Below are 16,704 nucleotides of genomic sequence, written 5' to 3' on the forward strand. Positions count from 1 at the left end.
AGTGAAGGTAAAGCAGTTGGAGGTAAAGCAGACAGTGCTTCATGAGGAAAGGAGGAGTGAAGGTAAAGCAGTTGGAGGTAAAGCAGACAGTGCTTCATGAGGAAAGGAGGAGTGAAGGTAAAGCAGTTGGAGGTAAAGCAGGCAGTGCTTCATGAGGAAAGGAGGAGTGAAGGTAAAGCAGTTGGAGGTAAAGCAGGCAGTGCTTCATGAGGAAAGGAGGAGTGAAGGTAAAGCAGTTGGAGGTAAAGCAGACAGTGCTTCATGAGGAAAAGACACTAAAGAGACTGAAGAGCCCCTCAATGCCTTTCTCTCACTATCGTCTTCACAGGCCCGTCACTGAACCACTGCAGCACAGACACACAGTTACCAAATGAATCCAGCTTTACATATATTCAAAATATATGAAATATTTAAATATATAGACAAATATATCACATATATTATTTAGAGAGCGATTTCTTGAGTGTCTCTTGAGATATGACGCAATAGTAAAATTATGTGGATATATCAAAAACAAAATGTTCACAATACCATGTCAGATATGTAATAATTGATCAGAGTATCCTGCAAATGCTTACATTGAGAGTAGTTTTCTGTTACATCTCAGATTCAGAATATTGATAGTTTTCGCCATTTCCATAGGATGATACAAGACATTATGATAGAATATTTTATAATAATAATAATAAAGCGTGAAAACAATCAGTCAATAGCATAGATTTCACTATTTTAAGAAGCTATGAATAGACTGCTTTTACCTGAAACCTCGTGTAAGATTCCTCCACACTTTGAGGCACCTCTGTCGTCCTCTTGAAGCCTTTGCTCCTGACCGTCAGACGCCTGATGGTGGTTACACGCTGCCCCACAGTCACACTGTGTGTGTGAGTGGACACAGCTTCCTGTATCTCGCCGAGCGGTCATGATGAGAGTGGCCCCGGGCTTGGGCAGAGTAAGACAGTGAGTGTGTGTGTGTAGGGGCTGAGAGAGAGAGAGAGAGAGAGAGAGAGAGAGAGAGAGAGAGAAAGAGAAAGAGTGGTGTGTGTGTGTGTGTGTGTGTGTGTGTGTGTGTGTGTGTGTGTGTGTGTGTGTGTGTGTGTGTGTGTACAACCACAGTGTGTGCACCCACTTGCAATGCTGCGGTGTGTTTTTCCTGTGAAGAAGCTATATGCTTTCTTGGTTTGAGTGAAACAAGACTGTGGTTTCCTTCTGTCTGTGCCATTCGTCACAGCACCATGATAACCCTCGCAGGAAAGATCTGAAACTTGACTACACCGTTTTTTCAACACAGCTGCATTACTGCTTGATTCACTGTCAAACTGTAGAGCATGCCTCAAAAACAATAAATAATAATGATACATTTTAATGTTTCCTGGAGGGAAATTCTCTTTTCGCTTGCCCTGCCCTCCAGGGAGGTCAAAGGTCATGGGTCAGCTAGACTAGAGAACAGCAGACGGGGATTCAGTGACTTGCTCAAAGACATTCAGCTGGGTTGTCCATTTAAAAGATGGTCTCTTTCACTAGACCTCCACACAAAATAACTATCTAACTATCTAACTAACTAACTTAATTAATTAATTAATTACGATAAATAAATGACAGTGGACTTCCTTGACTATTCAAACAATAATGTATGCATACTATCTTACATACAGTAGCTATAATGTCACCACATTATCACCATAATAATTTTAATTTAGTTGTGGCCACTCCAGCATTATGGTTCCCATAGATGTCTAGAAATGCAATCCTTTTGTCTCCACTAGAGGCGCTATCACGGTGAGGCGGAGGTTTCTTTCTTCAGAACAAAGATATTTCGAGAACAAGATAGTTCACTGCATGTGAGAAAATGTTGATAATCATACCCTCGATAAGTTCCATTATCTCACTTTGATAGACCCAAGTGTATGCATTGATAAGTATTTGTATGCAGGGTAATGCAGCGCGTGTTTGGTCCAGGAAGACAGAGGGAAAACTCTTCTGTCCGATTAGACGTGTTGTTTTTTTGGACCTGGCTGAAGACGGAAATGCACAGTAGTAGCGTTTTTCAGCATCACAACAACATACAATCTTTGCAGTGGCGGCGAGCGACTAACTAGCTACCGAGAGATCAACACTTTTGCTTTTGTCGTCGGTGTTTTGAACAGGCACACGAACGAACAAGCAACCATTTTGCTATTTCGAAAGCTACCTTTGATTCGCGACCGTTTGTTTTCCTCTTTGGGGCCGATCGAGGGGACTTTCCTCCTGTCGTTTTCTTCTTATCACTCTCGGATAGTAACTAGTAACGTTACCGCCAGCGGTTACATAATGTGGTAACAAGCTGTTGGTGTCAGCAGCACAGCAGACTAGTGGTTTTAAACTAGCTCTTATACTTCCTCCCGTTACAAGCTTTATTATAGGGTGTAAAGTTACCTCATTGCATTACAATGGTGGTCAGCAGAACGTACATTAGCATAGGCTATGCTACATTTGGTATGCTGGTTGGATTTTCGGCTTTCTTGGTTTGGAATATTGCATATCAACAACCATGGACGGCGGCTATGGGGGGCTTGTCAGGTATGACAACAACAGGCCTATAATAACAATAAATAACGGTGTACGCTACTATTTACAATGAGTGTCAAGTTTCTCTTATACACAGGACTCCTATGACAGGAGGTATAAGAGCATGTATGTTGTTGACTAATCTAGCTAATCAAGTAGGCCTCCAAACCACATAGTCAAAAAGCACACAGGTTCCTTCCAGCTATTATTGATTGCAAACATTTCATACAATTTGGTCAAGTTCAAGTTTATTGAGTGTCCCAGAAGGGCAATTTGGTTTGCAGCGAGCATAAAAACACAGACACATAAGCACACATGATTAAGACAAAACATAAAAGTAAACACAAAGCAGCAGATTAAAAATGCACATCAATTCAAAGTGCAAGTAAGAGTAAACTAAAACAGATACAAAGTGCAACTAAACGGGCATAAATAGTTTAAGCTGCGCATCAGTGAAAAGTGCAAGTAGATGCTACAGTGTCAGCAGCATAGCACCATATAGTTTCATTAATAGGCCGGTGTGGTAATGGTGCTAGTCATTTTCTCTTCCTTGTTCGGTTCTCTGTTCCTTCCTCCTTTTTTGTGTCACTTTAGTGGTGAGCTGAAATCTTTATAGCACACATAAAAGAATGCTTGTACCGGTCAACAACCATTTCTAAGTATTTAAAAGTGTCGTTTTGGTGGTGTTTCTATGAATCTGACACTGTAAAAATGTCTGTTTTAGTGAACCTCTCATGTCTTTCTGTAATGATGTGCACAAGATATTCTGATGTAGTTTCTAAGTTGTCATTATACACTCCATATTATTAAGAGTGTTGATCTGTCCTGACAGGAGTGCTGGCGCTCTGGGCCCTCGTCACACACATCATGTACCTGCAGGACTACTGGCGCACCTGGCTCAAAGGCCTCAAGTTCTTCATCGCCATCGGCGTGCTGTTCTCTGTGTTGGCTGTGACTGCCTTCATCATCTTCCTCACTCTCGCCATCACCCAGAAGCAATGTAAGCCTTCCTCCACTGTTCATAGTTGCTCTAATTATAATTATGTATCATATCAAATTGTATTGCTTATGATGACCTGAATACAATACGAATGATGGTTAGGAGTAGGGCTGGGTATTGGCAAGGACCTCACGATACGATACGTATCACGATACATGGATCACGATACGATGGTATCACGATACATTGCGATACAATACATATTGCGATATATTGCAATACTCTACATACCGTAATTTACTGAAAATGAACAGATAGAGCTAAAAAAAATACAACACGCTGTAGCACCCAGGTAGTGTAATTATATGTACATCACTTTATTTTGATGACTTAGTGGACAAATTTGGTCAGAACTACTGAGTGTTGAGTGTCTTACTGAACGCACTGAAATAAAAACGATTCTTATTGTGTAACTGAACCCAAGGCTGTGCAAAAAATTAAAAATCGATATGGCAAATGGTAAATGGACTGCATTTATATAGCGCTTTTATCCAAAGCGCTTTACAATGTGCCTGCATTCACCCATTCACACACCAGAGGCGGAAAGCTGCCACGCAGGGTGCTGGCACAGCCATCGGGAGCAATTTGGGGTTCAGTGTCTTGCCCAAGGACACTTCGACATGCAGACTGGAGGAGCCGGGGAACGAACCACCAACCTTCTGATTAGTGGACGACCTGCTCAACCTCTTGAGCCACAGCCGCCCCTATATATATCACAATATCTTTCTGAAATATCGATACAGTATTGCGGAAAAAAGTATTGCGATACATTGCCGTATCGCTTTTATTGCACAGCCCTAGTTAGGAGACTAAATTTAATTCCAGCAATAACTCATATCCTGTTTTGACCCAGAGAGGAGTGGATTCTCAGAATGCGAGGAGGAGGATATATGCCATATGTGCAGAACTGTTTACTCACACTGGCTCTCTGTCTCACACAGCTCCCACTGACCCCAGGAGCCTCTACCTGTCCTGTGTGTGGAGCTTCCTGACTCTCAAATGGGCCTTCCTCTTGGCCCTGTACTCGTATCGATACCGCCAGGAGTTTGCAGACATCAGCATCCTCAGCGACTTCTAGTCAGTAGTACTGATTTGATAGACTGGGCCCGGTGGACTTTGAGGGCTTTGGTTCTGCCAGCCGGAACCAGTCAACGAGCTTTTGTAACAACGAGGAGGAAGAGCAGACATGGCGAGATTTAAAAAAGTCATGTGACTTTTGCCACACGGACAGACTAGAGTCGCACTTGTCGCACCTGCTTAACAAGCCCTGCATTTTGTTTTGTAACCTGTTCTCCCACTTATAGTCCTGTCAGTAGTCATAACTACAATATATACTCCTGATTGGGAACGGCTTTGCTGAAATGAAGGTAGAGGTTATATTTGGAATGAATGCTCAAGGAGGCTCGAGAGATGGATTTTACATTTTGGAATTGTTTAATGCTGTCCACAATATCGAAATAATTTATAATTTAAACGGAAATATCATAAAATGAAACCAAAACTAAAACCTGTCACTAGGAAACACTCTGCTAATACTCTGTTGATCTGATGGTGCTTTTATACCTGAAATACCTTGAGTAGCAATAGACCCTTTTCACGGGGGCCATTTTGTGTCGAAAAGGCAGAATAAACACAGGTGCAAGCAGAACACTAATGAGGGTTTACAAATTCCATGGCATTCCAATCATGGCAGTTGGAAACCCTCCTTAGTGTTTTGCTCGCACCTGTGTTTACCCTGCCTTTTAGACACAAAATGGCCCCCGTCAGAAGGGTCTATTGTGAGCGACAGATTGTGCCCCTATCTCCAGACAGTCACTGCCCCAGTGTCCGCAAAGTCCTTCACCTCCCTTCATTGTCTGTGAAGCAGCCCCTCGAAAATGTCTTTTAACAAAAATCACAGATTAGAATATTTACACTCACAAACCTTTTTGGAGAGACTGGTCCATGTTCTGAAATCTTGAATACATTAACCAACCATAGAGAAGAAAGTATGAGAATTTGTTGTACCGTAAATTCCGGACTATAAGCCGCACCGGTGTATAAGCCGCACCTGCAAAGTTGACAATTTTTTTCTTATATAAGCCGCACCGGACTATAAGCCGCGGGTGTTTTAATGGTATTTTTTTTTATTGTGTTTTAATGTTTAATTACCATATGTAAGGGTTCATGCACAGAGGGGATTGTCGGGAAAGAGATGGCTGTTTGAGGAAGCTCCCATTTATTAACATTTCAACAAAACTACATAACACAACACCACCTGTGTTGTTTTTTACAGTGCACACAGTGTCATACAGTGTCATACAGTGTGGTGAAAAGAGGGCAAGAGAGGAAATTAAAACAGAAGTGGATTTATAGTTAGAAAGAGTGCTAAAAAAGAGAGATTTTTTTTTTTTTTTTTTTTTTTTGAAAAAATCCATAGATAAGCCGCACCGTTATATAAGCCGCAGGGGCCAAAAAAGGCCAAAAAACGGGAAAAAAGGTGCGGCTTATAGTCCGGAATTTACGGTACTTTATTTCTCGCCAAATGTCATGGTTTTCCTCTCAGAAGGATTGCATTGTTGTCAAATGCCTGAACAAAATGTCTTTCCGCTATTCATGTTTTTCCCCACCAGGGGGAGACTTGCTTTTTCTGTTGCAGTAGCTTTGAAAAGTTGACATTCCTCTGCAAAGAAAAACACCAGATGGATTTGATAAATATTAAATAATTGCACTTTAGATTTTGATATTGCTGCCATTGTTTTGCACACTCATTGCTGCCATGTGTTCCACAAAGCCAACATGTGGGAGTCCTGGTCAAATGAAAAATAATCGTGTGTTTCCTATCGTCATCTCTGTTTGACCCTTTTTAATGCTAACCAACACTTATATTTATACATGTCATTATACAAAATGTTAGTAGTGACTTGTGTGAGTCAAGTAGAACTAGTTTTTTTTTGTACGTTGTTTAGTTCCAGCCATAGCTTATGTTTACGTATTACCATAAAATGTGTAAAACTGTGTGTTTTTGTTAATGAGAGAATGAAAGTGAGGATGCTATAAAGAGTGAAGCCCATTAAACATGCATACATTGTTAATTTCATCATGCCGTCTCCTCGTAGTTTATCACTGGACAGATACAGTTGTGCATCAATAACCATTGTTGTAAAAATGATCCAGCTAACCCTTCGAGTCTGGTTGTGCCAAATTTGTCATCTCAAGCTCCACCCAGAAGGTGTGCAGGGTGTTAAGCACAAGTGGAGGAAAAGAGAAATAATCAACACCTCCAGCTCAAACAGGTGGGCAATAATCACACCTGAGCCAAATGCCACCAGACTACTTCCTTAAGCTGTAAGGTACAGTACTGTGTTTTTCACACTTATGTTGTATTGTCAATGTTGTAATCTGAGCTTGATTTAACAGATCATTTTGGGTTTGAGACGGTCGGTGTGTTCATTTCTAGAGGTATCGGTTCATAAATTGCAATCTAAATTTGTCCAAATATGAATTATGTTTATCACTGACACAGTCCGATAAGAAATCAACATACAACATTGGTCTGTCAGAAAGACTTGTTTCATAAGTACAAAAACGTCATTGAAAAAAAAGCTTTTCACTGCATGCACATTCTTGTCTAAAACCAACTGCAAATAGTTTGTATTCTCAGCTGGGAAACTGCTGATTTAAAAGCGCTGAATCTGTCTTTAAATTCAGCTCTCTAGCTATTTCTCCCAGCCTCTTCCACTATCTGAACCCTCCGCCAAAATATTTCTAAGAAACGAATATACTGATAATCTAATAAACTGAGGGGCATTCCCCTCCCGAAAATGTTATACATTTTGTTTTAATGAAATCATTGCTAAATTCCCTTTATAACCTGCAGGTTTTCCTGTTTCAAGTTTGAAACTTCACTCGAAACTCGACTAAAATACGATTATATTGCCATTTAAATATGATATTGTGTCAATATAAATGTGATTTATAACATGTATTTATACCTTGAACAAAATATGATCTTTAGGGGTTTTCTGTTGAGGATACATCATGGGTAAGATGATTGAGGGCAGGGTGAACTAGGGTGAACATGGTGTGCTATTGCTATATTTACTTGGTGTTGATCAAATACATTCCCACTCCTCTGACCTGCTGCTGGAGCCTTCAAGGTTAGATTAGGACCACTAGGACCATGAAGGCCACGCACTTGAACTGTGTCACTTAGATGTAACTAACAAGACATCAGTACAAAGTCTTTCTGTAGGAACTGCAGAAATGATCCTCATCAAAATCAAATCTTGTTCAAATCTTGTTAAAATGTGGAAAAATCTGCTGGTATGGTGCGATAACATCACTTTTTTTTTCAGCCTCTTTGTAATGCAAATGAACTTATTTAAACTATGTTCTTGAAGTCACATGACCTTGATGCTAACATATTCCTAGCTATTGTCTTATACCTTCACTGTAAACAAGTGAAATTATTTCACACCATTAGCATTTTTGTGACTAGTTTTTAACAGAAACATAAATAAAAAGAAAGAAAAAAATGATTGAATTACCGTAAATTTCGGACTATAAGCCGCAGCTTTTTCCCCGTTTTTTGGCCCTGCGGCTTATATAACGGTGCGGCTTATCTATGGATTAAAAAAAAAAAAAAAAAAAAAAAAACTTTTTTAGCACTCTTTCTAACTATAAATCCACTTCTGTTTTAATTTCCTCTCTTGCCCTCTTTTCACCACACCGCGGACACTGTGTGCACTGTAAAAAAAAACACAGGTGGTGTTGTGTTATGTTGTTTTGTAGAAATGTTAATAAATGGGAGCTTCCTCAAACAGCCATCTCTTTCCCAACAATCCCCTCTGTGCATGAACCCTTACATATGGTAATTAAACATTAAAACACAAAAAAAAAAAAAAAAAAAAAAACATTAAAACACCTGCGGCTTATAGTCCGGTGCGGCTTATATATGTAACAAACAGGCAATTTTGCTGCTGCGGCTTATACTCCGGTGCGGGCGGCTTATAGTGCGGAAATTACGGTACACTTTTCTTTTAAAATTTTGCAGGGTACTACATATTAATGGTAATTTTGATGAGTCTGGATGTTGTGAATCGGCTTTATTCTCAGATCCTGATTTTTTTTTTTAATTGCACTTCTAGGATACAATATGAAAATGTGCCATTCTTTATTCTCTATAGGGCTAAATGTGTCCTGATAGGCTGCAGCCATGCACCAGCCCCGCCCACGTTACGTGATTGACAGGTCTGCATATAACCTCCCCGACTTTGACAGAGAGTTCGACAAGAAGAATCGACAGTTTCCCATCGGGGAGAAAGTGAAGAAACTATTCAGGTACAGAAACAGAATAACAGCCGTATGAGTCAACATCAAATACACGTTCTCTTATCACACAAGCTTTGTATTCTAATCAAATAGAGGATTTGTGTGATGACTCAATCCAAAGTTTGGAGATGTTTTTCCAAGTTTTCAAATTTCAAGTAACATCAAGAGAACGAAAGCTCTTTCAAAGATTTATTTTTGAGTTTCTTGACCTCTTGACCTTTTGCTAAGATTTGACTGTGTTGTTGCTGTCAGATGCTCTGTGCCCAGACTGAAGGCCTTGCTGTACAGACACCTGCCTATACTGAGCTGGCTGCCCAGGTACAACGTGAAGGAGAACCTCCTGTGTGATGTCATCAGCGGGGTCAGCGCCGGCACCATCCAGGTTCCCCAGGGTCAGTCTCTCTCTCTCTCTCTCTCTCTCTGTCTCTGTCTCTCTGACTCTCTCTCTCTCTCTCTGTCTCTCTGTCTCTCTCTCTCTCTCTGTCTCTCTCTCTCTCTGTCTCTGTCTCTCTGACTCTCTCTCTCTCTGACTCTCTCTCTCTCTGTCTCTCTCCCTCTCTCTCTCTCTCTCTCTCTCTCTCTCTCTCTCTCTCTCTCTGTCTCTGTCTCTCTGACTCTCTCTCTCTCTGTCTCTCTGTCTCTCTCTGTCTCTCTCTCTCTCTGTCTCTGTCTCTCTCTCTCTCTCTCTGTCTCTCTCCCTCTCTCCCTGTCTCTTTGATGTCTCTCTCTCTGTCTGTCTCTTTGATGTCTCTCTCTCTCTCTCTCTCTCTCTCTCTCTCTCTCTATCAGGGTTGGGGTCAGTTCATGAATGAATGCATCAATTCCAATACAACAGGAATTTCAACAGTTTGTGTTTTTCTCACCACATATCTGAGATGACACATGTTATAAATTATCAATACGGAATATCATAAAATGTTAAAGGTTTCTTTCAGGCGGTATTTGGTCATCATAATATACATACTTGATGATTGAATGTACGATTGGTTTATGCTCTTATTTGATTCACAATATGTGTCAGCCTCTCATAGAAGTGGAATTTAATTGAATTCTAGTTTGTCTTCTGTAATTCCAATTAAATTGCAATTGTGTCTGGGTGCAACTCCAACTCCAGGAACTGAATTGGAATGTTCCCTGCATTCTCAATTCAATTCATGCTCTCTCTCTACAATACCCTCTGATTGATGCTAGTCGCTGCAAGTTGGCTCCAGTTTATATTATAGTCGTCAGAGAAAAGCTTCTTTCTCACGAGCCTTTTTTTAGACCATTTTTCTATCTTCTATCAGGATTGATCTGACAGCTCGAATGTTCCCCGTTCTTTCCAGGCATGGCGTTTGCCCTCTTGGCAAACCTCCCTCCTGTCAACGGTCTCTACTCCTCCTTCTTCCCCCTCATCCCTTACTTCTTCATGGGCACCGCTCACCAGATGGTCCCAGGTAAAAATCTACATGATTTATCTGCAGCCATTTCCTAGGCTGACAGTGATTAGTGAGCAGACGCTGCTGCTGCACGCTGCAGATCAGCTGCGCTCCGCTCCGCTCGGCCTAGTTGGGGCGAAGAGAATAGATGTGACTGCTCGCCCTGCTCTCCGTCTCCAGGTACTTTTGCTGTTCTCAGCATTATGGTGGGAATGGTGTGTCTTCGTCTGGCCCCAGAGGCTGAATTCAGCCACTTCAACGCCACTCTCAACGCTACGGTGGTGGACACAGACAGGATGAACCAGGTTCGTCTGGGCATCTCTGGAACCCTGGCCTGCCTCACGGCCATCATACAGGTACCACACAAAAGTTACACTCTGATTTCTCACTTGACTTTGCAGAAGAAACTGGGAATGAACGCAATGGTGACAGGTCCTTAAGAACGTAATTACACAGTAATTACATTGGTGTGCATATGTAATTAATATGTAGTTACATGCTACCGGACCTGTAAAATGGAGTGAGTTTATTCAACTGTTGTTCATATGTAGTTACATGGTACCTGTAAAGGAGGGTTCTAAGTTTCACTTGGACTTGTCACCATTGGGCATCGGTCAGGATGCAGAAATATAATGAGTGTCCAGAAACAGCTTTTGTCCAGGTGAAAATATTGATTTGTCCAGCACCCAATATTTGGGAAATGAGGAAAAACACAGGAGCTGCCCTTTAATGCTGGAAGACACAAAAACATAGGATTAGGTAAAAGATAAATCAAATTTAGCCCATGTAAACTCAAGGTTTAAAGTTATCCATCAACTAAAATACAAATAAAGAAATAAGGATATAGAATAAGAAAGAATAAGGATGTAAAACTAATAGAGTAAAACATAAGTTCATCTGACCAGTGCTGTCTGTGCATCATGCCGCCCCATGCACTGGTGTGGAAGGAATGGAGGAAACTGAGGAGTGCAGACTTAAATAAGGAGGGAGGAAACTCAGGTGAAATGAATGGGGACAATCAGTGAGGGAACCAACAGGTGAACAAAATAACTCATTAGTGAGGAGTAAAGCTAGGGAAAGAAGTGAGGTAAAGGAAGTGAACTGAGTGAGGAGAGGAAGTGGAAAGAATAAAAGGAAATCATGAAGTTCTGCAGCCTGTTGCACCAGCTGAACGTAAGTTCTGTCTTAAGTTAGGGTGTAAAGTCCACACTAACTGCTACGTTCAAACTAGTTAGTTTGACACTAAAGTTGTGTCTTTGTTGAGTTGCACCACGGAGACGTAAGTTACATCTTAACTAGTAGACCCTAAAGTCCATACTAACCAAAATAGTGTCGCAGACAATGACGTGTACAGTATCTGTGACCAATCAGTGAAAAGCACGGTGGAAACGGTGTTTATTTACGGTTGTTTAAGTGGAGTGAAAACAGGACATGTTGCCCACCGCAAATTAGTGCTTTCATATTTCATCAACACTAACCAAATGAGAACGTTATTGAGTAACGTTCGTTTAGGTTCATATTACTGTTAACGTTTATCTGTGAGCTCTTCATCAGTATTGTAGGCTAATTTCCCCTGCCTCGCTAAATTGTTGCGGTTATTTTAATTTGTATGCAGTGCTGCAGCTTGTGGGAAACAAAAGCGTGAGTCATAAATATCAAAGCATGTAATAATTGATCACAGAGAGCGCATTGCGGACGCAAAACCACGATGCGCCACGGTGCCAAGTTGCAATCCGTGCCAACTGCTATTTTACGGAGGACTTTACACCTAGTAAGACATAGGTGTAAAATTTAAGTTCTAACTTATGCCTACGTTGTAACTATTTCACTTGGTGCAACCCAAATATTTTTAGTAGTGCGTAAACTCGGACTTAGTGAGACTTTACGTTCAAACTAGCTTACGTTTCAACTTACGCACAGCTGGTGCAACCCACTGCAGAACAGTACCGGACCTGTAAAATGGAGTGAGTCTATTCAGCTGTAGTTCATATGTAGTTACATGGTACCGGACCTGTAAAGAAGCTCTGGCCTGGGACAGAGATTGCTAAAAGCCAGTGGTGGATTCGAACCACTGAACTTCTGATTGCAAAGAAGGCGGCGTTAACCACTCAGCCACCAGGTCTTTCCGACTTTCTTAGTGGAGTTTGAGAGGATAACTGTATGTCAGTCAGATGTAGTTATTAGAGACTTGAGGAAAAAATAAAATATGAACGTTTTTTTAATCTTCCTATATAGATCATCTAGAAGGGGGGTGGCGATCCTTGTTAAGTCACAAATACCATTTCAGGTAGAAAACATAAATGCTGACAAGGAAGGAAGATACTGATTGGTCAAATGTAAAAGAAATGTACGCCAAAAAATCGAATGCGTTTCTGTGCCTTCTAACAGTCCCACATTGAGAATGATTCTGTTCTGATTCTATCTGTGTAGATGGGCCTGGGCTTGATGCAGTTTGGCTTTGTGGCCATCTATCTGTCCGAATCCTTCGTCCGAGGTTTCATGACCGCTGCAGGACTACAGATCCTCATCTCAGTGCTCAAGTACATCTTCGGCATCAAGGTGCCGCCCTATAGTGGCCCTCTGGCCGTTATCTATGTAAGTAGTGACACTACGTTATGAATTTAAAATGCGTTCAGAATATGATTTACTATTGAAATGATCTTGTTCTTGTTATTATCCACTCATTTGAGATGATGCGTTTGTCTCAGACTCTCTCAGATATTTTCCGCGGCCTGCCTCACAGCAACGTGGCCTCGTTAGTGTTTGCTCTGGTCAGCAGCGTGGTGCTGATGGTGGTGAAGGAGCTGAGCGCACGCTACCGCCACAAGCTGCCCTTCCCCGTCCCCATGGAGATCATCATCGTAAGTGCTGCAGACATCTCCCAGCTAAATGCTAACGCTTTATCTTCCGGGTCCTCATTTTCCCTACGAAGGAACGGTTAATTCCTTAGGCTTCCTGGAAAGTACCATAGAAATGATTTAGTAGTTATAGCCTATAGGAAATGTGAGCAGTCTGGTCGATAAGATAGGCCTACTTGTACATTTCTCAAATAATTTCTGCAAAGAACGGCAAAACAAGTAGAGACAGAGGTCATTCATATATATGTGAATATGTCATTAATATAATTATATAATATAATTGAATGGTTCTTTCCAGGAAACCTCCTAAGAAAATAACAGTTCCTTTCTAGGAAATTCTTAGGACATTGGGGATCCGGACAATAAAGCGTTGCCCAGCTAAGTTGTAAGATCCATTCCAAGGTCGGAAGAGATGTTTGATGTCTTTCTCCCGTTCTACTCAGGTTGTGGTGGCCACAGCAATCTCGGGCCCTCTGGGTCTTCCTGAGATTTATCATATGGACGTAGTGGGAGAAATTCCATTGGGGTAAAAAAGCACACGTAGCAATCTCAGAATCAATGGTTACAAGTGATCATTCAAGCCATTTTCACCATCTCATTTAGACACGTTTCCTATTTCCGCGCATCCTAGATTCCCGACAGCGATCGTGCCGACAGTGAGTGAGTGGGATGAGATGCTGAGCACAGCCTTCTCCCTCGCAATAGTGGGGTATGTCATCAACTTGGCGATGGGCAGGACGCTGGCAGCCAAGCATGGCTATGATGTGGATCCCAACCAGGTAGAGATAACATCTTCTATTCCCTCCTGTAGCACAGGTGTTTCGTCTCCATTCCTAGGGTGGAGACTCTGGAGATGATTGATTGATGATTGTCCTCTTCTTCCTACTTATACCTCCACCACTTATAAAGCCTCAGCCAATTGCTCAAGTGACATCACTGATGACACCACTGATGACATCACAATTTACTCAAGTGACATCACCCACCCGCTTATGCATGTTTGCGTACAGGAAATGTTGGCCCTCGGCTGCAGCAACTTCCTTGGGTCCTTCTTTAAGATCCACGTCATCTGCTGCGCTCTGTCTGTGACTCTGGCTGTAGACAGTGCAGGAGGAACATCACAGGTGGGTGTATATATAGGTCAAGCCTATGGAAGCTTATGAAGAAACATAAACATTGACAACAACAAAGTGATAATGAACAAACCACTAACCAACGCTCCTCCATTGCTCCCTTCTTCTCATAGTTTGCCAGTCTGTGTGTGATGCTGGTCGTGATGGTTACCATGCTGGCGTTGGGAGCCTTCCTGAAGCCGCTACCAAAAGTAGGTAGACCTATGTAGAGCTATGTGATTTCAGAAATGTAAATCTAAAATGCTGAATGAGCAGTAAAACATTTACAAGCGCGCTAATAGTAGCACTGTTTTTTCCCAGTCAGTGCTGGGAGCCCTGATAGCAGTTACAAGCGCGCTAATATTAGCACTGTTTTTTCCCAGTCAGTGCTGGGAGCCCTGATTGCAGTCAACCTGAAGAACACCCTCCTCCAGCTCTCGGACCCATACTACCTGTGGAAGAAGAGCAAACTGGACTGTGTAAGTCGTCGTAGCCGTGCCTCAGATAGAATATTGAAGCATGAAACGCAATGTATTTTTCCCTCATTCTGTCCTCTCTCGTGTCCAGTGTGTGTCCTCATTCTGTCCTCTCTCGTGTCCAGTGTGTGTGGGTTGTGTCATTCTTAGCCACGTTCTTTCTTAGCTTGCCTTACGGCGTCGCCGTCGGAGTCGGCTCCTCCATCCTGGTGGTGATCTTCAAGACACAATTGTGAGTGGAATTGGATGACGGAAACGAAAGGACTGACAATGCTGCAAAAAAGTTGCCAAGTAAATATGAATGTATATTCCTGTGTTCCTCATAGCCGTAACGGTTCAGCAGTGGTCCAGATCATGGATACAGATATCTACAAAAACCCCAAGGTGTACAGTAAGGTATTGAAACTCTACATTCTTCAGTGTTTTTTTGGCATCGCACAACGTAATGCAAAGGGAATTGCGTCTGATCAGTTTGTTTACCTCCGTAGGCGACACCTATAAAGGGCGTGAAAATAGTCAACTACTGCTCTCCGCTCTATTTTGCCAATGCGGAAATATTCCGCGCGAAGGTCATCAAAAAGGTACAGTGAAGTGAATGACCTCTTTGGGTTGCCAGGTAAGGTCAGCCCGTGTTTGAATGGATGGTACAGTGAACTGAATGACCTCTTTTCGTTGCCAGGTAAGGTCAGCCCGTGTTTGAATGCATGGTACAGTAAACTGAATGACCTCTTTGGGTTGCCAGGTAAGGTCAGCCCGTGTTTGAATGCATGGTACAGTAAACTGAATGACCTCTTTGGGTTGCCAGGTAAGGTCAGCCCGTGTTTGAATGCATGGTACAGTGAACTGAATGACCTCTTTGGGTTGCCAGGTAAGGTCAGCCCGTGTTTGACCACATGTGTTCATGAGTGTTTACCGTACCTACGTGTGTTTTGTGTGCCTAGACCGGACTGGACCCTGGCAAAGTGATCCTGGCCAGGAGGAAGTTCTTAAAGAAACAGCAGCAGGAGCACGAGAGAGAGGAGAAGAAGGAGGAGAAGGAGATGAGGAGGAGGAAACCCAGCTCTCTGGTCACCATGAAGTCTCAGGTGGGAGGAGTACTTTTTCTGGACTCTTGCGTGCAACAAACAATACAAAGAGAGACATGGTGTGGACGTGTGGTACTGGTACAAATAGTAGTAGTGTAGTAGTAGTCTGTATAGGCTTCTTATACATGCAAAAAAAAGAACAAAAACATATTTTTTATATTAAATATTGTGAAATACACCCGTCATCTGTGAAATATAACCTGTGGCCTTTCCTCTTAGCGCTTCTGTACATATTTCCTCCAAATCTAGACCATATCACAGCTTGAGCTGCAGAGCGACTTCGACATGAACGATGGCGGTGCCAGCACACCTGAGCCGCACACCAGCTATGTCAACTTCCACTGTAGTGACATTGAGCTGGGCGAGCGGACGCCCGACCAGGAGGGGGCGCCGCCCAGTCCCTCTCACGTCACCCTGGAGTCCCTGCCCATGCCCTTCCACACACTCATCCTGGACCTGGCCGGGGTCTGCTTCATAGACCTGATGGGCATCAAAGTGCTCACTAAGGTCAGATTGTTTGCAGTACAAAACCGTATGGGGCGGGTTAGCAGTGTTGGGGGGTAACTCATTACAAAAGTACATGTAATATATTACTTTTAGCAATAACTCAGTAATATAACTTATTACTTATAGGATTTAAGTAATATTATACCAGTTACTTTGTCAAGTAACTCAAGTTACAAATTGAGTTACATTTGATTAAATCAAAGCATATATTTAAAAATGATACAATGATTTCCTAATCAAACTGTGTGTTTTTATGCAAATAACAAATATAGATGACAATAACAAAGGAAAAGAATAACATTTAGAATTTTGACTTGTTTACACTGACTTCAAGGCGGTTGACATTATTTTTCGGGATGGTTCCGGGGCGGCGATGTCATTCTGCTGCTGC

At 42.1% G+C, this 16,704-nt stretch overlaps 2 protein-coding genes across 2 annotated transcripts in view; both read left to right on the top strand.

Annotated features, from left to right (window-relative positions):
• The first annotated feature begins 2,124 nt into the window (after window positions 1-2,124).
• slc48a1a (solute carrier family 48 member 1a) lies at window positions 2,125-6,628 on the top strand. The gene is made up of 3 exons (XM_083656808.1): window positions 2,125-2,556; window positions 3,377-3,544; window positions 4,486-6,628. The coding sequence occupies exons 1-3, from the start codon at window positions 2,427-2,429 to the stop codon at window positions 4,620-4,622; spliced, it is 435 nt and encodes a 144-aa protein (XP_083512934.1). The 5' UTR covers window positions 2,125-2,426; the 3' UTR covers window positions 4,623-6,628.
• Window positions 6,629-8,741: 2,113 nt separating this feature from the next.
• LOC310794494 (solute carrier family 26 member 9-like) overlaps window positions 8,742-16,704 on the top strand; it is a gene marked incomplete at both ends in the record, with an annotated part of 29,903 nt that continues 21,940 nt past the window's right edge. The window contains 16 exons of the mRNA XM_083656474.1: window positions 8,742-8,866; window positions 9,110-9,249; window positions 10,183-10,293; window positions 10,456-10,631; window positions 12,706-12,870; window positions 12,984-13,136; window positions 13,577-13,659; window positions 13,765-13,912; window positions 14,144-14,257; window positions 14,380-14,457; window positions 14,629-14,724; window positions 14,847-14,953; window positions 15,048-15,117; window positions 15,210-15,302; window positions 15,663-15,806; window positions 16,056-16,313. Of these exons, the coding sequence (XP_083512600.1) occupies window positions 8,742-8,866; window positions 9,110-9,249; window positions 10,183-10,293; window positions 10,456-10,631; window positions 12,706-12,870; window positions 12,984-13,136; window positions 13,577-13,659; window positions 13,765-13,912; window positions 14,144-14,257; window positions 14,380-14,457; window positions 14,629-14,724; window positions 14,847-14,953; window positions 15,048-15,117; window positions 15,210-15,302; window positions 15,663-15,806; window positions 16,056-16,313 (2,061 nt within the window). The remainder of the gene's footprint in view (window positions 8,867-9,109; window positions 9,250-10,182; window positions 10,294-10,455; window positions 10,632-12,705; window positions 12,871-12,983; window positions 13,137-13,576; window positions 13,660-13,764; window positions 13,913-14,143; window positions 14,258-14,379; window positions 14,458-14,628; window positions 14,725-14,846; window positions 14,954-15,047; window positions 15,118-15,209; window positions 15,303-15,662; window positions 15,807-16,055; window positions 16,314-16,704) is intronic.

Source organism: Poromitra crassiceps, assembly GCF_964638095.1.
Source record: "Poromitra crassiceps genome assembly, chromosome: 20".
In the NCBI taxonomy this organism is placed as follows: domain Eukaryota; kingdom Metazoa; phylum Chordata; class Actinopteri; order Beryciformes; family Melamphaidae; genus Poromitra; species Poromitra crassiceps.

Coding starts and splice junctions, on each gene's coding strand:
- slc48a1a (XM_083656808.1), top strand. CDS start 2,427: ATGGTGGTCAGCAGAACGTACATTAGCATAGGCTATGCTACATTTGGT. Junction 2,557..3,376: donor GGCTATGGGGGGCTTGTCAG/GTATGACAACAA, acceptor CTGTCCTGACAG/GAGTGCTGGCGCTCTGGGCC. Junction 3,545..4,485: donor CGCCATCACCCAGAAGCAAT/GTAAGCCTTCCT, acceptor TGTCTCACACAG/CTCCCACTGACCCCAGGAGC.